General features: G+C 42.0%; 1 protein-coding gene across 15 annotated transcripts in view; it reads right to left on the reverse strand.

Annotated features, from left to right (window-relative positions):
- Positions 1-12177: 12177 nt before the first annotated feature.
- The window catches only part of CELF2 (CUGBP Elav-like family member 2), a 547972-nt gene continuing 536495 nt past the window's right edge, over positions 12178-23654 (reverse strand). For 11 of the 15 annotated variants that reach the window (XM_043479735.1, XM_043479741.1, XM_043479731.1 and 8 more), the window contains 2 exons: positions 22796-22939; positions 12178-19770 (listed from right to left, as the gene is read on the reverse strand). In XM_043479735.1, coding sequence (XP_043335670.1) covers positions 19643-19770; positions 22796-22939 — 272 coding nt within the window. In that variant the 3' untranslated portion in view covers positions 12178-19642. The remainder of the gene's footprint in view (positions 19771-22795; positions 22940-23654) is intronic. The other 4 variants (XM_043479734.1, XM_043479730.1, XM_043479729.1 and 1 more) reach the window with 1 other exon arrangement.

The following is a 23654-nucleotide window of genomic DNA, read 5'->3' on the forward strand; positions in this document are numbered from 1 at the left end:
AGATTCCCTCTATAAGGCTTCCCTGGTGGCTCAGAGGTTAAAGCATCTGCCTGGAATGCAGGAGACCCAGGTTCGGTCCCTGAGTTGGGAAGATCCCCTGGAGAAGGAAATAGCAACCCACTCCAGTACTCTTGCCTGGAGAATCCCATGGAGGGAGGAGCCTGGTAGGCTACAGTCCATGGGGTCACAGAGAGTCGAACACGACTGAGCAACTTCACTATCTTATCTATCTAGGTTCCCTCTATGCCTACTTTCTGGAGGGTTTTTTTTTTTTTAAATCATAAATGGGGATTCACTTTTGTCAAAAGCTTTTTCTGCATCAATGTTCATGTGGTTTTTATTCTTCAATTTATTAATACAGTGTGTCGCATTGATTAATTTTGCATATATTGAAGAATCAATGCATCCCTGGGATAAATTCCAGTTCATCATGGTATATGATCCTTTTAATGTATTGTTGGATTCTATTTGCTAGTATTTTGCTGAGATTTTTTGCATTTATGTTCATCAGTGATATTCTGTGATTTTTTTTGTGTGTGATATATTTGTCTGGTTTTGATACCAGGGTGATGGTTGCCTTGTAGAATGAGTTTGGGAGTGTTCCTCCTCCTGCAATTTTTGGGAAGAGTTTGAGAAGGATAGGTGTTACCTCTTTGCTAAATGTTGATAGAATTCACTTCTGAAGTTCTCTGGCCCTGGACTTTGTTGGAAGATTTTTAATTACAGTTTCAATTTCATTACTTATGATTGGTCTGTTTATATTTTCTATTTCTTCCTAGTTCAGTCTTGGAAGGTTGTACCTTTCTAAGAATTTGTCCATTTCTTCCAGGATGTCCATTTTATCTGCATATAGTTGATACAGTAGTATCATTATTTTTTTTGTAGTTAATTTATTTGGCTGCATTGGGTCTTGGTTGTGGCACTCAGGATCTTTGTTACTTCATGCGGGATCTTTTGTTGTGGCTTGCAGGCTCTCTAGTTGTGGTGTGCAGGCTTAGTTGCCCCATGGCATAAAGGATATTATTTTCCCGACCAGGGGTTGAACCCGTGTTCCCTTCACTGCAAGGCAGACTCTTAACCACTGGACCACCAAAGACGTTCTTGTTGTAGTCTCTTAATGATCTTTGTATTTCTGTGATGTCAGTTGTAATTTCTTCTTCTTCATTTCTAATTTTATTTATTTGAATCCTCCACCCCTTTTTTTTCTTTTTGAGTCTGGCTAAATGTTTATCAACTTTATTTTCTTCTCAAAGAACCAAGTTTTAGTTTTATTGATCTTTTCTATTGTTTTCTTCATTTCTATTTCACTTACTTCTGCTCTGATCTTATGATTTCTTTCCTCCTACTAACTTTCTAAATTCTTTCCATGTTTGGTTTAGGTGTATGGCTATATTGTTTATTTGAGATTTTTCTTGTTTCTTTAGGTGAGATTGAATTGCTATAAACTTGCTTCTTAGAACTGCTTTTACTGTGTCCCATAGGTTTTGGGTCATCATGTTTTTGTTGTAATTTGTTTCTGTGTATTTTTTTGATTCCCTCTTTGATTTCTTCAGTGATCTCTTGGTTATTTAGTAGTGTGTTATTTAACCTCCATTTGTTTGTGTTTTTTATAGTTTTTTATTTTTTGCCTGTAGTTGATTTCCAATCTCATAGTATTGTGGTTGGAAAAGATGATTGATGTGATTTCAGTTTTCTTAAATTTACCAAGGCTTTGATTTTTGACTCAAGATGTGATCTACCCTAGAGAATGTTCTATGTGTACCTGAAGGTGTATTCTGTCGCTCTTGGGTGGCGTGTCCTGTAAATATCAGTTAAGTTTAGCTTGTCTGTTGTGTCGTGTTTTCCTGTTTATTTTCTGTCTGGATGATCTGTCCATTGGTGTAAGTGGCATCTTAAAGACCCCCATTGTTATTGTGGTAGTGTTGATTTCCTATTATATGATTGTTAGCATTTGCCTTGTATAGGTGCTCCTATGTTGGGTGCATACATATATATAATTATATCTTCTTTTTGGATTGATCCCTTGGTCATTATGTAGTGATTTTCCTTGTCTCTTGTAATAGTCTTCATAGTATCTGTTTTATCTGATTATGAGTATTGCTATTCCAACTTTCTTTTGATTTTCATTTGCATGAAATATCTTTTATCATCCTCTGTCAGTCTCTGTGTGTCTCTGGGTCTGAAGTGGGTCTCCTATAGACAGCATATATATGAGTCTTGTTTTTGTCTCTACAGGTAGTTATATGTGAATATCCAATTTTCCCAGCACCTTTTATTGAAGAGATTGTCTTCTCTTCATTGAGTATTCTTGGCTCCCTTGTCAAGTATTAGTTGACTCTATAGGATTGGATTTATTTCTGGACTCTTGATTTTGTTCAGTTAGTCTGTTTTTCTGTTTATATGCAGTACCGTGCTGCTTTGATTACTGTAGATTTATAGTATAGCTTGGAATCAGAAAGTGTGATGCCTCCTGTTTTGTTTTGTTTCTTATGATAGCTTTAGCTATTCAGTCATTATAGTTACATATAAATTTTAGAATTGTTTTTTCTACTTCTCTTAAAAAAATGCCATTAAAATCTTGATAAGAGATTAGTGAAGTCGCTCAGTTGTGTCCAACTCTTCACGACCCCATGGACTGTAGCCCGCCAGGCTCCTCTGTCTGTGGAATTTTCCAGGCAGAATACTGGAGTGGGTTGCCATTTCCTTCTCCAGGGGATCTTCCCAACCTAGGGATTGAACCCAGGTCTCCCGCATTGTGAGCAGACACTTTACCGTCTGACCCACCAGGGAAGCTGAGGTTACATTGATAAGAGATTACATTGATTTAAATGATGGCTTTTGGTAGTTTTGACATTTTAACAGTATTAATCTTTGCAGTCCAGGAGCATGAGATACATATCAATTTATTTGTGTCATCTTTGATTTCTTTCCTCAGTGTCTTGTGATTTTTGGATTTTTACATCTTTCATCTCCTTTTCAAAGTTTATTCCTACATATTTTATTGTTTCTGATACTATTGTAATTATTTCTTTTATAGATAATTCATTGTTTATATAAATGCTATATGATTTTTGCATGTTAATTTTGTATCCTGAAGCTTTACTGAATTTGTTAATTAGATTTTTTTTTTTGGTGGAATCTTTAGGATTTTATAGATATAAAATTATGTTGTCTGCAAATAGTCTTACTACTTTTTTCTCCCCACTTTTGAGGCCTTGTATTTCTTTTTCTTGCCTAGTTACTCTGGCAAGGACTTCTAGTACTATGTTGAGAGTAGGAGTGGTAAAAGTGGGAACCCTTGTGTTGTTCTGTTTTTAGAGGTAAAACTTCAGCTTTTCACCATTGAATATGATGTTAGCTGTGATATGGCCTTTATTATGTTGAGGTACATTTCTTCTATTTCTAATTTATTAATTTTTATCATGAATGGATGTTTAATTTTGTTAGATGCTTTTTCTGCATTTATTGAGATGATAATATGAGTTTTTTTCTTTCTAGTAATGTAGTGTCACTTCAACTCATGTATTTGAACCATGCTTTCAGGTATAAATCCCTCTTGATTATGTACTAATATGTTATTGAGAATTTTTGTGTCTGTATTCATGAATATTGATGTGATAGTGTTCTTTCTGGCTTTGTAAAATGGATTTAGAAGTGTTCCTTCCTCTTTAGTTTTTTGAAATAGTTTGAGAAGGATTGGCTGAAGCCTTCTGTAAATATCTGGTATAATTCACCAGTGAAGCCATCTGGTTCTGGACTTCACTGGGATATTTTTGATTTCTGATTCAATCTCCTTATTAGTAATTGGCCTATTCAGACTTTCTATTTCTTCCTGAATCAAGCTCCTAGGTTATATGCTTATAAGAATTTTTCTATTTTTTTCTAGGTTGGTCAGTTTGCTGTTGTATAGTTGTTCATACTAGCCTGTTATGATTGTTTGCATTTTTATGGTATTATTTTTAGTGTTTCCCTTTTCACTTAGAATTTTCTTGAGTTGGGTCCTCCTTTTTTCCTTGATTGGTTTGGTTAAAAGTTTGTCAATTTTGTTTGTCTTTTCAAAGAACTAATTCTTGATTTGGTTAATGTTTTCTATTGTTTTCCTCTAATTTCACTTATTTTTGCCCCAGTCTTATTTATTTCCTTTCTTTTGCTAACTTTTGACTGAGTTTATTCTTTTTCTGTTTCCTTAAGACGTACAGTTAGGTTGTTTATTTGGGATCTTACTTCTTAATGTAGGCATTTATTGCTGTGAACTTCTATTTTAGAACTGCTTTTGCTGCATCCCATATGTTTTGCTATGTTGTGTTTCTATTTTTATCTTAAGATACTTTTAAGTTTACCCTTTAATTTCTTCTTTGTTCTGTTGGTTGTTTAGAAGAATGTTACTTAATTTCCATGTTTTTGTGAAATTTTCAGTTTTCCCCTCATTATTGATTTCTAGATTCATACCATTGTGAGCAGAGGGGACAACTTGATATGATTTCAGTCTTCTTGAATTTGCTAAGACTTGTTTTGTGGCCAAACATGTCATCTATCCTAGACTATGTGTTCTTGAGAAGGATGTTGTCTACTTTGTAGGATAGAATGTTCTATATATGTCTGTTAGATTCATTTGCACTATAGTGCTGCTCAAATTCACTGTTTTCTTATTGATTCTCTGGATAATCTATTCAAAGTTAAGAATAAGATGTTAAAAGTCTCCAACTATTATTGTGTTGACAAATATTTTTCTTTTAGCTCTTTTATAGTATTTGCTTTATTTAAGTGCTCTGATGTTGGATGCATAAATATTTACAGTTGTTTTATCTTCTTGATGTATTGACTCCTTTATCATTATATAATGACCTTTTTTTTTTGCCATTTTCAAGTTAAAGTCTATTTTGTCTGATACAACTATAGTTAACCTTGGTTTTGGGGCTTCCCTGATAGCTCAGTTGGTTAAGAATCTGCATGCAATGCAGGAGACCCCGGTTCAATTCCTTGGTCAGGAAGATCTGCTGCAGAAGGGATAGGCTACCCACTCCCGTATTCTTGGGCTTCCCTTGTGGCTCAGCTGGTGAAGAATCTGCCTGCAGTGTGGGAGACCTGGGTTTGACCCCTGAGTTGGGAATATCCCCTGGAGAAGGGAAAGGCTACCCACACCAGTATTCTGGCCTGGAGAATTCCATGGACTGTATAGTCCATGGGGTCACAAAGAGTTGGACACCACTGAGCGACTTTCACTTTCATTTCAGCCTTAGTTTGGGGCTTCCCAGGTTATTCAGTGAGTAAAGAATCTGCCTGCAATGCAGGAGATGAAGGCAGATGTGATTTCAATCGCTGGGTCAGGAAGATCCCCTGGAGGAGGGCATGGCAACCCATTCCAGTAATCTTGCCTGGAGAATCCCATGGAAAGAGGAGCCTGGTGGGGAACAGTCCATAGAGTCACAAAGAGTCGGCCATGACTGAAGGACTGAGCACACATGTACCCTTGGTTTGATTTGCTTATGCTTTATTGGAAACAGCCTTTTCCTGTCCAGTCATCGCAGTCTGTGTGTCTTTAAGGCTGAAATGAGTCTCCTGTATCATTGGATTTTTCTATTTTTAAGCCATTCTGTATCTTTTCTGTCCTGAAAAGTAACTGCTGAGAATATCTGCTGATGGTCTTATGGGGTTCTGTCTTACACAACTTCTTTTTTCTTGCTGCTAGTAATGATCTTCTTTTGTCTTTGACTTTTGACAGTGTAATCATAGCATGTATTGGTGCAGCTCTCTTTGGATTCACCCTGTTTGGGATAGTTTGGACTTCTTGTATCTGGATGTTTAGCTTTCACCCCAGTTTTGGGAAGTGTTTTGTGTGTGTGTGTGTGTGTGTGTGTGTGTGTGTGTGCTTTACATGCAACTTTTTAAAGAAAATATATAGTTTTTTGCTTTCAACATACCTTTTGTCTCTTTCTCTTCTTGAATTCCCACAATGTGAATATTGTTTCTTTTCATTGTGTCCCATAGGCTTTCTTCACTCTTTTTCATTCTTTTTTCTCTGACTGGATAATTTCACATGTTCTGTCTTCCAGGTCATTGATTCTTTTTGATGCATGGTTGAGTCTGCTTTTGAAGCTGTTGTATGCCTCAGACAGTTTTTGTAGTTTTCATCTCTAGTATTTTTGTGTATTTCATCTTTTTAGATGGTTTCTATTTCTCTGTTGCATTTCTCATTTTGTTAACTTATTTTGTTCAGTATTGTTGTCCTAATGTCGTTTAGTTGTTTTTATTTTCTCGTATTTCACTAAACTTCTTGAGGGGGGTTATTCTGAACTCTTTGACAGTTCATAGGTCTTTATTTCTTTAGAATCAGTTATTTGAACTTTATTAATTACTTTAGATAGTGTCATATTTTCCTGATGTTTTGTAATCCTTGATTCCTTACATTGGTGTCTGTGCAGTTTGAGTAAGGGGTCTTCTCTTCCAGACTTTGCAGGTCTGCTTTGGTAGAGATAGTTTTTACTATTAGCTCATTTTGGGTTTCTGGGCATGTGTCTTTGGATGGGTGGCACCTGATACAAGGTCTGATTTTGTTGCAGTGACTCTTTAAGCTGTGAGGTGGGATGAGTGGTGTGTGCCACTGGCTGGGAGCAGCTGGATGGAAACACTCGCTTGTTCTCTGTCCAAGAGAGGCTGTAGGATGGGCTTTGTGGTGGCCTGGGCTCTCTGGTTAGGCTTACTAGATGGTCAGGGTTGGGTACTATACTCAGCTGTAGGTGGGGCTGAGAATTAGCTTCTCTGCAATTTGAGGACCTGAATCAGGCAAGAGGGTGCACTGAACATTCTGGTCAGATGACACCACAGGCTTTCCTCTGCATATAGGAAAAGCCACAGCTTTCTGAGCAAGTGTCACTGTAAGTAGGGCTGTTGGATGGCCTGTGAGCGTCTGTGTGCTCTGGTAAGACACTCCTGTCTAGCAGGTTGCTGGCTGTATTAGTTATAAGTGGGGCTATGAATTAGTTTCTCTGCCTGGGCACAGAAGAAGCAGCTCCAGCACCACTCAGACTGTTTGGGGTCTCGGCTCAAGCTTCCCCCTGTCCCAGGTGGTCCCCTGACTGAACAGGGCCACTGGCTTTGCTTTAGGGGTGATCAGCTCTGCCTACCTGCCTCTTGGCTTGAGCGTTGCTGGGTTATACAGCAAGTTCCGGGTGTTCTCACAGCTCTTTCTGTCAGGTGGGGCTGGGGTTATGCGCTGCAATAAATGGGCTATGACTCAGCTCTCTGGCCTGGGTGGAACTGAGTGGGCCCACTGTAGGCAACTCCCAAATTTTCCAAAACAGAGTTTCTGGTGTGGGGTTTGTGGGGGTGAGGGCCATGCTCTGAGCAGGCAGGGCAGACTCAGTTCTCCTGCCTGGGTGTGAACAGCCCAGGCCCCAGAGCCAGCCCAGCCTATTTGAGGCCCTGGATCAGGCAGACCAGCATCCTGCCGAATTCTCTGGTCACTCTACCCAACCCCACTCGTGGGGGCTACGACTTAGGCTCTGCAGGTGAGAACTCAGTTTGCCAAGGCTCAAGGGCTGGTTGTTGAAGCCTCTCCCCACTTCATCATGATCAGATTCCCAGTGATCGAGCCTCACAGACTCCCATGATTCCTGTGGAGTGGCACTAGGGTTGGGGCTCGCTGTGCTGGGGGGCTGGATGTCACCCTGGGCTCTCTCTTCCCACTGGAGGAGCTGGAGGCTCAGGGAAGACCTCTTGGCGTGGTGCTGAGCTGCTCTGGGGCAGTGTGGTCAGGGTGTGGCTGCCCCTCCTACCCTTCTGTGGCAGTCTGTCTTGTCTCTCTGGTGGTGGGGAGTGGGGTGCTTCAGCCCCACCACCCTGTTCCAGGATTCTCTCAGTGGTGTCTTGCCCACTGTAGTTGTTAGCTGTTCTTGTTAAGGGGAGTGAAGTCAGTAGACCTATGTCACCTTCCTGGTGATGACACTCCTATCATATACTTTAGTGACAGAGTCCTCAGTGTTTCCTTCTTGGTTTATTCTACACATGTGACTGGCTGAAACTGATACTAGGAATAGGGGTATGCTTTGCCCTGTAGGAGAAAATGAATGGGGCAGCTGATTGGTGGAACACACTCACGGGAGGATGAGGAGGTGGGAACTGGGTGGAGAGCAAGCTTATGGGCTTGAGATCTGGAGCTCTAGGTGGATGGTGACTCCACCATCAGCTCTGCAGGAGCTTTTCTCAGGCCATAACTCCATCCCTCATTCCCTCCAGGGCCCTTCTCCCCTTACCAATCCCCTCCCCACCTCATTGTACTCCTTGATGGGAAGGTTCCCATTTGTTTCAGGTTATAGTTTTTAAAGAGGTGAAGTTATTGGATGGAACACATTTGGTAGACTAAGAATATGCCACAGGTGGCCAGTTTGGGAAATGACTCTTGAGCACATAAGACCACTTTGCTCAGCTCTGCCCTGGGTAGAGATATTGGTATTGAGCAGACCCTTCCAGCTCTTCCACCCCTATCACCTACTGTATTTCATTCTCCTCCAGGACAGACCTTTACGCTCTAGCCAGGAAGACATTGTGTCTGAATAGCACTGAGCTCAGTGAAGGACTCGTCTTTGGATCTTCAGTCTATAATAACCCTGCACTGTGGTGACACAGTGTCCCTTGTGGGGAGAGAGTGTTGTGTTTGGACATCTACTCTTGCTGCTTTGGAGTTTCTCTTTACTTGGCAGATATGCCAGTCAAGGCCGACTCCTGGAAGCAGGGCCATGGACTACTTCTCTGTACTGCCCGCCCTGGCCTGAGTACCTCACATGGGGTAGCTGCTTCATACCCGTCTTTTGAACAAGTGACTGATGAGTGGATTGTGCTCTGTCTTTGTGGTAGCTGTTGACAAGTTGGGACACATCATGTGGATTCAGGTGCATTTCCTGGATGCCTGGAGCCACACAGCATCTGGGCAGCAGCATGGACTGCCTGCCTTGAGGGCTGTTCCTAGGAGTCAGTTGTGCTGTGCTGCTTGAGGGCTGGCGGGGCCCGCTCCAGCTCCAGGCCTACCCTGGCAGGTTGAAGAGTGGCTGCAGCTGAGAGGGTGAAAGGGTGCTGACCGCTTCTCAGGAGTGCCTTGGCTTTCAGTGTCTTTACTCACAGCTTTCTGTTGAATTGTACTTGGTTCAGTGGTCTGATCTCTTGAATATTAAACATCTAGGGATAGTCCCTAGATTGAAAAATGTTCCTGAGAGGGTTCAAAATTTAGCTTAGGAAAAGTTGACAGTACTACTCAAGGAGTTTGACCTAATTACAGAAACGTCCTTCCAGTCAGGACCGAGTAGCTGATGAGCTCTGTGGCAACAAGGCAGAACCTGTGTGTTTGGGACCCACAAGCAGATCAGTGTTCCTCGTCCCCATCTGTGCCCCAGGCCTCCCACAGTGGCTCCTGACTTCCACCACCAGATCCCATCATCCTCATCCCAGACTATAATCAGACTTCTCTCCACAAATATCTCCTGAGTTGTCCGCTTAACAAGGAATGCTTCTCCCAGCCCTAGCAAGACCACCTGCTGCATTCATCCGTCCACCTGTCCGTCCACCTGGTGGTTCTGAACACTGACTGTATGGCAGGCACTGTGTTGAGGCACTGGGGATACAGAGATGAAGGAGACATAGTCACCGCCTTCACGGCTCACAGCCTAGCAACATGTAAACAGCACACAGTAAATAGTGAACGTCATGATATGTCAGACAGTGAACTATGGGAACACAGAAGCAGTAGAGAGATGAGGAAGGGAGAGGAAGGAGAGACTGATTCCGAAGACAATAAATACATGTCACAGAGCTTAAGTAATAGTGACCCTCTCTTAGGACTACCCCCATCTAAAGCAGTGAGTTTTAATCTTTGTGCTTTTAGTAGCAAAACTGTGTCTCTAAATAAAATTCTACTTGGATCACCAGTAACCAAAACCAACAGAAGCAGTTAAGCTGGGGGTGGGGTGAAGTGGTCTAGAGAGCTCTGTGCTTGGCCTCATCCAGGCTTCTGAGCCCTGGCCCTGCTCCTCCTGAGGTGCTCAGAGACATACCTCTGGTGCCGCCCTGAGGACACACCTGTGCCTTGGAAGGCTTGTTACAGGCGTATCTCCAGGTGATTTTTGTCATTCCCACCTAGGACCTAAACTGGAAAGCTAGGCTTTTCTTTTGGGTAAGAGGTACGTAAGTATAATACTTAAAGATAGGAAGGGGTGGATTCGAATGAGGAATCAGTTTCCTTTTCTGAGAATGGAGTTAGTTGTTACCCAAGGTGTAGGGCAGCCTAGGGGAGGGCCTGCCTCTCGTGTACAATCTCTTACAGTGCACCTTATTAGTGCACAACCACTGTCAAGGTTGGCCTTACTGAGTAGTTACAACATGATGGACCCTTATCACAAGTGTTTTGTAAATATTGGCTTAGTTAATCCTTCTAACAGCCCTCTGCACTTGGTATTATTCTTGCATCAGTTTTGCCAGTGAGGAAATGAAAACATGTAGAGGCTACACAGGTGATGGGTGCTGGTGCTGGCATCCCCACGGAGGCACGTGGCTCCAGAGGGCACTTAGGCATGTTCTCCACCTTGCACGCCAGCTTCCAGACTGAGGGGCCACCTCACATCTCAGAGCTGGGGATTTTATTTGGGGCTTTAACTATAATTGATAAGTTGCAGATCACAGGCCATGTCTTTTATGTTTATGTATGTAATGTACATATTTATATATTTTTTATCCGTAAAAACATCCTTCAGATGTGGGCAGGCAGTTGGTGCCAGGTGGCTTTGCTGCCAGTAGAGAAAGTTTCAGAGAAACGGTGCCTTCCCCCTAAAGCAGCTCCCACCTCATGCCGTTGCTCTGAGCTGGTCCCTAGCACGTAGCTCTTGGCCGGTGAGTTCTGGCTCAGGGACGATGGAACTGGGGCTGCAGGCTCAAAAGGGGCATTTATTGGTGTTCATCCTTTCTTCCCTGAGGCTCAGAGCCTGTCTTCCCATTATTGCCTTGCATGTGTCCTTTTTCACAAGGAGGATGCTTTCTAGCTATGAGACTGATGCTGAACGCCACCCACTCTTCAACACCTGAGCCCAGTTCATGTAGACCAATGGTTTTCAAAATGTTAACCTTTTAAAAACAGAATCTCTGCCTCAACCTTAAACTGCATGAGCTCCAGCAAGTGCATCAACTTTGGCCCTTGGACGTTGGTACCTTTGACTGTTTCTCTGATCTCTCACTTTTGCTGAAAATTTTGGTTTTGGTCACAAATATGAATTGGAGGTGTAGGGTGGGAGGAGGCAGAGACTGGAAGAAGAATTTTGGATTATCTGGGGATTTTCATTGACTGTGCTGTCTCTGTCCCTCATTATTGGGGATGAATAAGGTTGGTTTTATAAAGGATTAGCATGCCTGTGCCATTTTGCAGGTAGAAGTTTAGGACTTTTTCTTCGAATCAAACACTAAGCAAGAAAAACAAATCTAACATAAAACCTCAAAGCAAAAAAGAAAATCCAACAGAAAATGCCATTCTGTTCAGACTTATGGCCCATAGGAAAAATATCAAAAATATTCCTTCAAAGGGCTGAGCAGCAGGCCTCCCATTTAAGCTTTGCAACTGTTATAGGATGTCTCTCACATGTCACTTTGAAATTTTACCCTTCTCATCCTGAGTGATCAAACCCCTTCTCTTGCTTTCTTTCATTTTGCAGTCCTGAATAGACCCGCCATTGCTCTCCAGCAGGGTATGGTTTTAGCGTCATCTCATTTTGGAAAAGCATTGATGCCAACCAGCAGTATTCTTGGATCTGCCTTTCTTTTTCGTCCCCTTTCTTCTGAGCCTAAAGAGATCACATTCAGAAAGGCAGTGGGGTTTTCTAGGTCAGGGCAGATTCTGGATGCTTTCCAGGGGTCTCTTGGTGGTGAAGGGATTGCTTTCTTCTGCCGCCCCAGATTTGCCACGGCCACCAGTAAAGGAATGGTTTTCCAGATGTCTCTTGCTAAAATACACTCGGAAGAACTCCCCCCCGCCCCCACTCCACTTTGTTTCCAAAGTCAATTTATTAAATATTAAGTCATAAAGCCACTGATTGTAATTTTAATGAAAAATATCCTGTATCACTCAAGACAGAAAAGAACAAAAATACCCCTTAGAAACACTGCTTTGAAAAATAGTTAACATTAACTTTACACACAACAGAATCCTTTCTTAAACTTTATTTAAGAAATCGAGTACTATATAGTTCAATATATATAAGACACATCCAGTATTGTGTTCCTGATAGCAAGTGCATAGATTTTGTTAAGATATCATTTTCACTCGATATAAACGTTTCATGGTCACATGAAGATAATATTCCCAGTGATTTTGCCCAAGCATGAGAGGAGAAAACAGAACACAGCAGAAATAGTGAACTACAACAGAGATGAAAAACAAAAACAGCGAATCAGCAGAACAGTCGATTCCTGATAAGTGAATAAGCTGATTGTTCGGTCACAATGTTTTTATTCACTTATCAGGAATGATTCACAGTAATTAATGTTCACCGTGTTTCCTAGCCTGCCAGCTCAGAGTGCCCGCCCGAGACTGCTCAGAACTGCTGTGGGCTGTGCAGACGTGTGACTTCTGTCAGCAAAGTCAACGTTGACAGGCCTGTCATTTCCCAGTGCGGTCTGTGCATGGCAGGCAAAGATGCCTTGCTGACACTGCAGTGGTGTTTTACAGAATCAAGAGGGTAAGTGTGAATTTAAGCAGGGACCAGCTTTACATCATACGTGCTTAAGGGAGCTAGCATTTTTGTCCCCTTCTTTGGAGAATTATTGTTTTCCTTGTTTTTCCAAAACAACAAAAAAAAAATTCTGGTTTGTCTTTCTTTTACTTAGCTTGAGTATTTTGTCTTGTGCCAGATGGTGGATGTAGATACTTGTATGACTTAAATATTGAAAAAGTAAACACTCACATCTTGGAAAGAGTTGATCACCCTCTTTACACCCTTCTCCCCTCCCTCACACCCTCCACCCCTGCAAAAGTATTTACGAGAAAGAAAGGAAATCACACCCTTAGCACTCTTTTCCCCACTAATGTAAGCAGTGGGTTTTCAGAGGCAAACTGATGAAGGCTCTGATGAGGTTTAAAGCAGAAGTATTGGCAGGAAGTCAGCTCCCATCTGTGCGGGTCTGGAGCTAGTAGAGGCTACTTCGCTGAGGTGTTCGGCCTATGTGGGAAACAGCCTCCGCCTCACCCAGCCCCTCTGTGCTGTGCCGCCAACTAGAAAAGAGAGTCTAGGGCTCAGAGGGGCTGCCGAAACCGGAGGGCGAGGGGCCTGAGCACCTGCGGGGAGGATCTCGTTGGCAGCCAGGGGATGGCTGCCGGTGCCGGGTGGCCTGAGTCAGACAGAGCTTGTGTGTCTGAAGAGTTGGAGGGAGAGAATGAGACAGGGAGCAGACGTCAGTGGAATCTTGTAAGAGCACTTGGAGAGCAATCAGATTCCTGAGCAGAAGAGATGGGCAGAAAGGGAGGAGGGCCTGTGGCTTCAGCTTTCGAGGGCGTACAAGGCTTTCTACAAAGTATACACTTTCAGGAGGGAGTGTGTGGATGTATATGGCATTCTTGGTTTTCATGTGGAAATGGATGATGTATTATGAAGACTTGGGCATGAGAAGCTTTACCTTCCCCCCTCCTACCCGACCGGACTGAGTAGAGCTTCCATTTGAGCCCTTACAAGTATTTTCTCTTCCATTAGTTTTAATAATTAAAGCTGCTCTTGGATTTAGTTAGCTCTTTAAAATAATTTACTTTTCTACACATATCTATTGATTGATGGCAATGCATGGGTTTAACGCCTTTCATATCTATTCACCAGGTAAGTAAAGTTTATTTTCTTCCCTTAAGGAGCTCACCTTTTTTAAAAAAATGTGACTGGCTTCTGAGAAGAGTTTGATGGTAATGATAGGCCTTTGGACTCATAGGTAGATAGAAGAAACCCCAGCTCTGCTGCCTCTCTCCTGACGTTTCTTAAGGTTATGCAGCAAAGTGGCAGCCGTTTTTATTGGGTGTTAAGAACTGCATACACATATCAAGAGAAGAAGAGAGGTGGACAGAGAGCAGAGGAGAAGAGAGAAAGTGCAACGTACCAGTGTGGTCAAAAGACCAGACAAGGTCTTGGCAAATCTGACTCTGTAGGCAGTTATGTAGGTGGACCATAGACATAAGTCTTGGAAGCAGTGGTTAAAATAGGCTGTTGTACATAAATCCGAGGTGGCTGGTGTGTAGTACCCCCTTCCCCAAATCAGATATTCACTTAGGTGGAATCGACTGTATCTTTTTACACAACATATAGAAAAAAACAGATACGTGAAACAGTGAGGTGTGTAGATGTATCACCAACATACAATGACTACCAACAATACAACACTCAGAGAGAGAAACAAGTATTAGGAAAATGGTTTAATATTGGAGACAGAAGCAAAAAACTGCATCACACAATAACATACGTTACAAAAATAAGTTTGACTGTTTCAACTACACGGTTATGTTCACAATGAGGACAGAAGAATCAGAAAAAACTTTGATCTAAACAGCAAAAAAGCAAACCCCTAAAGTTTTAACTAATACATTTATCCACTTAAAGTGACTGAGTACTTCTAAATCTAATTACCTTATTGTGTAACTGCACAATACAGAATAAAAAGTGAAACTTACCGCTGTATTTTAAGACAAAATTCTAATGCTAGATATAAGCAAAGGGAAAAAAGAAATTAAGCCAAAGTTTTTAATTCTCAAAAGAAAAGCAACTTTCTTTCTATCAACCAGAAATCAAACTTGAAATCAGTCATTGTCAGGGGGCCCACTAGAGTAAGCCACAAAAATTTCCATTTTTTTTTAATCTCCAGTATAAAAAGTTCCACTGGTACAAAATGCAGAAGTACAATCAGTTGTAGAAATAGGAAAGCCTGCGTTATTTTTTTTTTTTTTGGCTCAAATTCCATCAAACAACAAAATCCAAATGCATCAATAAAACAAACAATACTCAAATGGTCTTACAGTTTTCCACTAGGTTGCATTAACTTTGGCTTTTCTCAGACAATATTTAAAAACTATTTTGTAATTCTAAACAAAATGATATTATTAATCTACAAACAACAATTCTCACAGCACAAAAAAACACATACATTTTTTTTTTGTATGACATTATTCAAAAAGGTAATGAAACTACAGGTTTTTTTAAAATTTTATTTCTTCTTAATTAGCACTTAAGATAATTAAAAACAAACAGTAAAATGAATCCAGAGTAGCACAAGCCAAAGAACTATAACCCCTATGGTGAAAGAAAGGTGAACTTGTTACGCCTTTGAGGACTGCCATTTGATTGCAAGTCTCTAATTCAGTTTAAAAATGACTATTCTCTACACTTGATTTTTAAAAAAGCAGTTTCCCTGTGTGTGTTCTTCTGGCACAGGCCCTTCGCACCCTTGCAGCTTTTTCCTTTTGATATTAAAAGAGAAAGTGAAGAAAAGGACAACTTGTCTTTGAGGAGGGTTAGCTTTTTAGCAATGAAACATGCCAAAAAAAAAAAAAAAAAAAAAAAGACCTTCCCCCTAACCGTACTGTCTTGGTTGCCTGTAGAATAAACACAGCTCTAAGTGCCCGCCCTGAGCCACTTGTCAAGTGCACTCAGCTCCTCTGGGGGAGGAGGGGGGCACTGGAGCCTTCTGGCTTCAGCAGAGAAGTGGGAGAAGATGGCTTAAGGGTTATGTATAACTGGTGAGAGATTCTGAATGAAACAGTCTAGGAAATTCAGATGGTGTTGCCTTGTGTTCTTACACGTGTATCTGTTACCACCGTATCGTATATACGAGAGAGACATGTGCGATAACCTTTATTATTCAGCTGCTTGCTGCAGGAAGTACAAAATAGCCCTCGAAGGATGAAGGAAGGCCCCAGCAGTAGTAAACACGTGTGAGGATAATACAGGTCATTTCATTGTAAGTGCATGTGCTGTAAGAAGGAAACTTTTTTTTTTTTGCATCATTAGAGGCTAGTCCTTTCCCTCCCAGGGCTATCACATCCACACACACAATAAACCAAACAGGGTGGTCAGTGGGAAATGGAGGGAGGAAGTGGAGCCAGCAGTTTCTGAACTCCATTACGAAACAAAGAAGCTTCCAAAAAAGGTAGGAGTTTGAGTGGGTTGCAGGGATGACTTGGGGTTTGTCAGGACAGCAAGAGACCTGTTCACATGAAGTCAAAGAAATATGGCACTTTAGAAAATGGCAGCAGGAACTGGTGCTGGGTATTTGGTCAGTAACTGTGATGAAGAACTGAGTTTGCCTTGAATGGTCAGTCCCCTTTAGATGCATTCAGTTCAGAAGAAACAAAAAGGCAGGGAAAGGATGGTCAACGTCTAACTCCAGACACGTTGCTTATTCAGAGGTATCCACTGGGGTCGGAAAATCCCCAGCACAATGGCTGATAAGAAACATTACCTTGGGAATAAGTAAGAAACGAAAGCAAAATCCCTCCAAAGACTACCCCATCATCACAGAGTGGTTTACCTGGACAGGTGCATGATGTTACTGTAAACTGGAACATACTGCTCACCTGACCTCAAAAGCAGACTGAATTTAAGGTTTATTTAGGTGCTTGACCCTATCTACCGTTCCCGTTTATCTCGTAAACTCTCTTCCTTTTGAATGTCAACCAAAGGATAAAAAAGTAGGAAAGACAGAAACAACTGAAAGATATATGCAGAAAAAGAAATCCAAATTAGAAACACCCCAAAACAAACGGAAATGATGACAGTATCAAAAGTTATCAACATTCCAGACAGCTCTGGGTAGAAAGGGTTAAAAGTTCAAAACTTTCTCACCTTAGAGGTTTCCATATATCATGAAGAAGATACATTGTGAGGTTGCCGTCACAGCATTGATGTGCAGAGTGGTTAAAAAAGTGAGACATGGGCACTTATACAATGTCTTACAAAAAACATCATAGAGAAATAACAAACAATAACAATTTCAGGCAACAAGACCACAGGATAGCAAGTTAACAAACTTTTTAACCTTTTTTTTTGTTTTTTGTTTTTTAAATATTAGGGATTTATACAAAACACATAATAAAATACCCATGTTATCAAATTACTTCTCACAAGAAACACACTGAAGCTCTAGGAAGGAAGTACCTTTGGAATTTGGCACTATATATTTTCACTTTTTTTCTTTAAAAGAAAAAAAAATCACATTTTGCTGAACACAAACACATCTAAATAGTCCACAATTAAAAAAAAAATGACATCAATGCTTTACAAGCCAACACAAAACTTATTCTGGAATAGGTTTTTTTTTTCCCCTCACATGAAATTTTTTTTTTTAAGCAAACAACTTTTTTTTTGAAATTCTTTTTTGTTTTAAGTAAACCAATTCTAAACTTGTCTTATCAACAAAGAACATTAAGACCATAAGACTCATGATGAAACCACAACTTAATTCACAGAAGCACCAACGTAACACAGTTTACAGTAACCTTTCTCCTGTACATTGAAACAGTATAAAATATAGGTAATTTCATGTGCATTAAACCATGGATTGTCTAACTGTGAGTCAGTTCAGCAAAAGGTGACACAAATAGGTAGCATTTGCCCCAAAACAGGGTAAATATTTTTCTTATACTAATCTACAAAAAGTGGTTCTATATATATATCTTAATGAGAAAGTGAGCCACCTAAAATGGCCTTATCAAAAAACTTTACACTGCCTGAAAAATGTAAAAACTATTACAGACCTCTAGAGACTTAAAATCAGACAGTTTTTTTCTCAAACTGTTTTTGGAAGTAGTCTGTTAGAAACCAACATTCTGTGTCCCTGGACACATATTGCTATTGTTACCAGTGACCGGGAAGAATGCCAATCCCTGTATAATACTTTCAAGTCTGTTTTATGAAAAGAAAAAAAAAAAAAAAAGAAAGAAACATTTTTGCCACAGGATTTTTCTATAATTAATTTGTCTAATAATAAATTTCAGTCTTGCATGAATGCAGCAATGTTTTTCACATTGACTTCCCAGAATTCATAGCTAGATGAGGTCACATGCAAATTTCAAAGGTCAAACTAGATCAAAGGTCAGTAGGAGAACCAAATATGATGTGAGGTCAGAAAGACATCAGAAACAATGACGGGACGATGAAACTTTTTTGAGACGCCACAGGGACATGCTAGGCAAACGGTGAACTAACGGGCATGAAGATGTCTAGGGAGAAAACAGGGAGAGTAAAAAGTTACACAGAATCTACGCAGCAGCAACAAAATCACTCTTCAGGGTGCAGGAAAGAAACTAATGCAAATCTTAGGTCATTAGGGAGTCTACGAGCCATCCACGTAATTTGCATTTCTTACACTCTTTATCCACAGCACAATGGAACCCAAGAGAATCCATCCAGAGAGGGAGAAGGGATGGATTCTGGGTGTTTTGGGGTGAGGGACTGGCAAGGGATGGGGAGAAGAGGGTCCAGTTTCAACGAATGTAACAGACGGGAAAGTCAGACGACCAAACTGTAAACTAGATAATGGAGGTTACGAACAAAATCATCAGACAGATACAAACACCGAGAGGATAAAGCATGAACTTTAGGCCCAGGGTTCAACGGTGAAAAAAAGCCCGTTCCTAGAATGATTCCTCTAGAGACTACTTCAGAAGAATCTAGCTAGCACAGAGAACTGCTCTTCAGGTACCCAATAAGTTAACAGTAGGCAATAAATAGCTTCCATTATTTCTGAGGCAGTAAAAATTTTGTACAAAAATAGAAATGCTTTTTTTACAAATAAAATTTACAGGCCTGTGGCTTTCTTTTTTATTTATGTATTTATGTATTATTTATTTATTATTAAATTTATCTTTCAAGAAACATCAAGTATTTTCACTCATTTTTAATTTTTAAACCCTGTAGCTTTAAGAAACAGATCTCTAAATCTTTTTTTACATTAATCCTTTCTAAAAACTAAAATAAAACAATAACAAAATAGACAACCAGTGTAATAATCTGACCAATAAATGTCATGTTTCTTTGAACCCTAAAATAAAATCCTACTTATTAAAACAAACCAAATGTAGTGGAAAGACATTTTGTGTTGTTACTTTTAAGTGCTTCTCCTGGCTTTTCTCTGGCGCTATGCCACCACCTTACCCTCTATAAACAGCTGGTGCCCCCCTGTGGGGTGGGCGTGGGCAGGAGGGGCGAATTCTCCAGGCAGTGCTCTGGGGCACAGGGGTCTCAGAGTTAGAATTGCACGTTAGCCTTTGTTTGCCTTGTAAATTCTCAAGATGTCATTTATTGTTTACGTGTTTTTCTTTAAAAAAAAAAAAAAAAAAGGCAAAAAACCCCCAAAACAAAACAAAAAAGGTTAAAGGAGATTCAAATTGCAAAACAAAGGAGAATACAGTGGCACAAGTGGAGGAGGATTTACTTGATAGAAACAAGGTAGCCGAGTTTAGTTATGGCGAACTGGGTGAGGGGAGGGGGGGGAAATGGAGGCCTTATTGTAAAAATAACCGTCTCTCTTGGTAAAAGTTGGCAATGTGGTCCTCCTCTGCCTTTCCTGTAGAGCCCAGGCTGGCTCGTGGGACTTACCCTAAGAAAGCTAAAATAAGAGCAGGGAGCCTCTGGGGGGAGGATCAGTAAGGTTTGCTGTCGTTTTTGGAGCGCTTCAGCTGGACCTTCAAGCGTTTCATGCCAATCTGAAAGCCATTCATAGCCTGGATAGCAGCTTGCGCAGACACGGGATTGTCGTAGCTAACAAAACCTGGAAGACACGAGGGGAAGAAGGGCGGGAATCAGGATGGAGAGGCAGAGGTGCAGGGCAGGGTGGCTGGAGAAGGTTTCTGCAGGTGGGAGTGACGGGGCCCAAACTGGGGTCTCGGGTCAGCTCTACTCAGTTCGCGGTCGTGGTTTAGGGGCAGCACGGGAAACATCCACGGTGAAGCAGTGGAGGTGACTGGCTGTCATGAGAACAAAACCCCTCCGCAGAAAGCTAGAACCTCACACAGCATTGTCGTGAGTCAGTTTAGTCTGTTGACTAATTCCAGTCAAATCTGTTTGTGTCAGAGTCCCTCAGAATCCTCCTCCAAGAGTCTCCAGCATTATCAGTGCATGCAGGGCCCTCGAAGGGCCCCAGAGGCTCCAGGCCCCAGCCAGGTGAGGTTTAGCGGCATGATAATTAAGGGAAGGCAACTGATGTGCTGCCAAAGACCCGGACTGTTTTCATTCCAGTTCTCCATGGATACAGGATGGGGTCAGCGGATTAACTCTAGAATAATTTGTACTTGATTTCTACCAATTGGAGCTATTACTGAGAGGAACCTAGGGGCCCAGGGGAAATGTTGGGCCATTCTTTCTATCTTAACTTCCATTTTCAAAGCTCCACTGAATTCACTAGAATGGAAATTGCTACCTTGTATCCCCAAGTGTTTCTTGGAGAATAAATAGTTTAAACAGCTCAGGGCTTAACAGCCATCCTAGCACATACTTCCCACAGTTTTTCTCTGTACCAACACTCAGATGCCTCTGACAACCATCTAAGCTCTGCCAAGACCTAGAAACAGAATTCTGACCACATGGTTTGTGTTAGCTCTGGGGGCAGGGGTCACACGCCAAGGCTTCTTCAGTTAATGCTAGTGCAAAAGTGTTGCCCCTACTTACTTTTGTTGTTGGAAGGAAGTGATACTGATTGGATTTCAATTCTGACCATCCACTGTTCAGGAGGTTTTATACCAAGTTTCTCCATCTACTAAGGAGAACATTCCTTTACGAGTTAGACGAAGAAAGGGACATAAATATACCTTTAGCAGAGTTCTTAGCTGATAATAAGAGGCGTATAGTATAAGGCAGAATAGCTTCTCATAGGCTGGCTGTATGCAAAAAGATGGTTTAAGTTTTTATTAAATTTAAATTCCCAATAAGTGTGATCTTGGATCTAAGACTTTTGCTGATATTCTTCTACATCTTAATCCAGAGGTAGCAAGATGATTAAAGAATGGAAGTGTGTCAAGGGTGAAATGGATAATGAAACCTGGCCAAGAGCTTAGGGTAAAAAACGGGGTATGACTTACGGCTGGCAGGCCTGGGGCCCCAAGCAGCTGTGCTGCCTCACTCAGGCACCCACATATAGGTGCTGCAGCCTTTTAATCAGGGCTGAGAGCACAGTGCCGAATGCTAAGTGTAATCAGCTGCTACATTACTATGTGTTCTTATACACACAGTGGTTAAGTAAGCTGTAGACTGATACTCTTCTCAAGACAGTAAATATTTTCTCAAAATCACACTGCAAAGTACAACCCTTTCCTATCGCCAGATAAGCTCAGACACTGTTTAGTGATGAGGACTATAAATGTCTGGCTGGAAGCCTGGGGCAGGGAAGCTTCCGGTGGTGAGCTCTTATAAGACACACGCGCACACCCTCTGTAACAACTTACTGTCCATTTCATTCTCTCATGAGCCATCACAAGGGCGTTTATACACTTGTAATGGGTTCAGGCTAACAGCCTTTCCACTTGGATAAAAACACCGATTCCCCTTAACAACAGAGGCTTCAGCCCTTCCTGGGTGACGGCACAGAAATTAGAAGGATGTCATGATAATGGAATTTTAGAAGCCAAAGCACTCTCTTTAGACGGGCTGCCCCATTACCCATCAGCCAAATACCAAGTCTGAGGTTCTGCCTCTTTGAGAACCACCCCCACCTGCTTTTCTTTATACCATAGACTTCTTTTCCTTTTCCTCTGGCCCGTATCTGTTCTACTTAATCTTCTTTTGTGCTGCTGTTAGTACCTACGGCCAATGTGACTCATTAAATTGAAGGAGTGAGTAAAGCAACTGTTACACCTCAGACTGGGCCAGGACTTGCCACATGAGGCACATATACCCTAGACATTTGAGCCTCTAAACTACTGTGGGAAACACAAGGGTTCAAAACATAAAACGAGAACTAGATTTAATAAATGCTCACCTCCTTTGTAAAACATTAGGGCATGCAGGGAGCCTGCCCTCCTCTCTCTGGGAGGCAGAGTCCAGGCTGCATGGAGGAGGCTGTGACAGCTCAGGCCACCACGGGTCGGGGCTGTCCAGTGTCCTGAGAAGACCAGTGTCTCTGGGGCCCTCTGCCTGCCCAGGCCGCCACTGCAGATCCCATCCGCCGCCAGACCGCAGCTTCTCACGTCACCATGAGCTAAAGCCGCCACCGTCCCCATGCCCGTGCGCTGTGGCGGTGGGAGTGGCGTGAGCACGTCTCTGCCATGAAGGCACGTGCACTCAAGTGTGTGCACGTTTATGTACCACCAGATGCTGGACCATAAGCACCCCCCAGTGTGCTGCCCACACCCACAGCACCTGAGTCGCAGTGAAGGGGACGGGATTCGTGCCAAGCGTCTAGTGCCCCTCTGGGTCATGACAGCCTCGACCACACCACAGTCTCTCAAGCGTATTTCCGTCTGGGAAAGCTCGTCATTTAGACTATGGGGCCCAGAGACCGACGCTGCTCTACAGTGAGGACATTAGTTCCCAGTAGTGAGATCCCTGCACAGTACAATATAAAGCATCACCTGCTCTGTGGGCATTCAGTTTCCCAGATGGTTCCTTTTTATATAGCCCCTTTTCCTCTTCCAGTTGAGATGACTTTGCCTAGTCTGCTTACTGGATCTAGAGGGCCAGGAACCACCACACACACTGGAGGCCCTGTCCTGGCGTCTGGAATACTGGCCATCATACTTTCCCTCCCAGGACTCCTTACTGGGAGCACCCTGTAATGTTCTAACTGGGTTTCTTTTGCATACCAAAGCACTTGCTCAGATTGGTCTGTTTGTCAATGAAGACTTTAGCAGAGATAACATTTCCAAAAGGCATGAACATCTGCAGGATGTCCTGGTCTCCAAACTCCTGTGGAAGGTGGTAAATAAAGAGGTTTGCACCCTCTGGACCTAAAGAGGGGGAAGGAAAAAAAAAAAATCAGAGTAAGGTATTCTTCACTTCTTAAGTTTCCAAAGCTGCTGCTTAGGAATGTTTTAACAACAGACAGGCTAAGCACGTGGCTTCCTCTCCTGCTGAGTGAGATTGGAGACAGACAGATGTCCCGTGCTGGTGTGTCCTTTAGGACGGGAGTCATCCTTCATATCTTTCTGATTTCCAAAGAGATACCAGTGAAGAATGGCGTCCTTTTCATCTATAATCTGTGGGTCACATTTGCTTACTGTGCGTGAGCGCATACTTTGTCTTCCTGGGTGTGAAGGTAGCAGTCATGGGGTGGAGTGGAGGGCAGAATTAAGGTGTGGGTTTTTCCTGAGTGGCGGCTGTGTTTTGTAGCACATAGTATATACTGTCTCTTGGAGACAGTATCCTGTGTATTCTACACAAATTGCAGCAATTTAGACATAATGGATATAGCAGTAATGCTGCTTGGATTTCTCAATCATTTACCTAATTATCCATCCAGTTTTGATCTGGCAAATCGCTTAACACACAGTCTAATAATCATCTTTACTAGAAGTGACTGGCAGTGAGTCAAGGCAGGGAAAAATAGGTAGCCAGAGTTGCACAACTGTGATCGGAAGGATGTCCCTGGGAGTTAGCCTTGCACAGAGTGTACGAGGTACAGAAGCTGCTCAAACACTAAGTGAGCTTCACTCTTAACCGTCT

The sequence above is a fragment of the Cervus canadensis genome, chromosome 10 (assembly GCF_019320065.1).
Source record: "Cervus canadensis isolate Bull #8, Minnesota chromosome 10, ASM1932006v1, whole genome shotgun sequence".
Taxonomy (NCBI): Eukaryota; Metazoa; Chordata; class Mammalia; order Artiodactyla; family Cervidae; genus Cervus; species Cervus canadensis.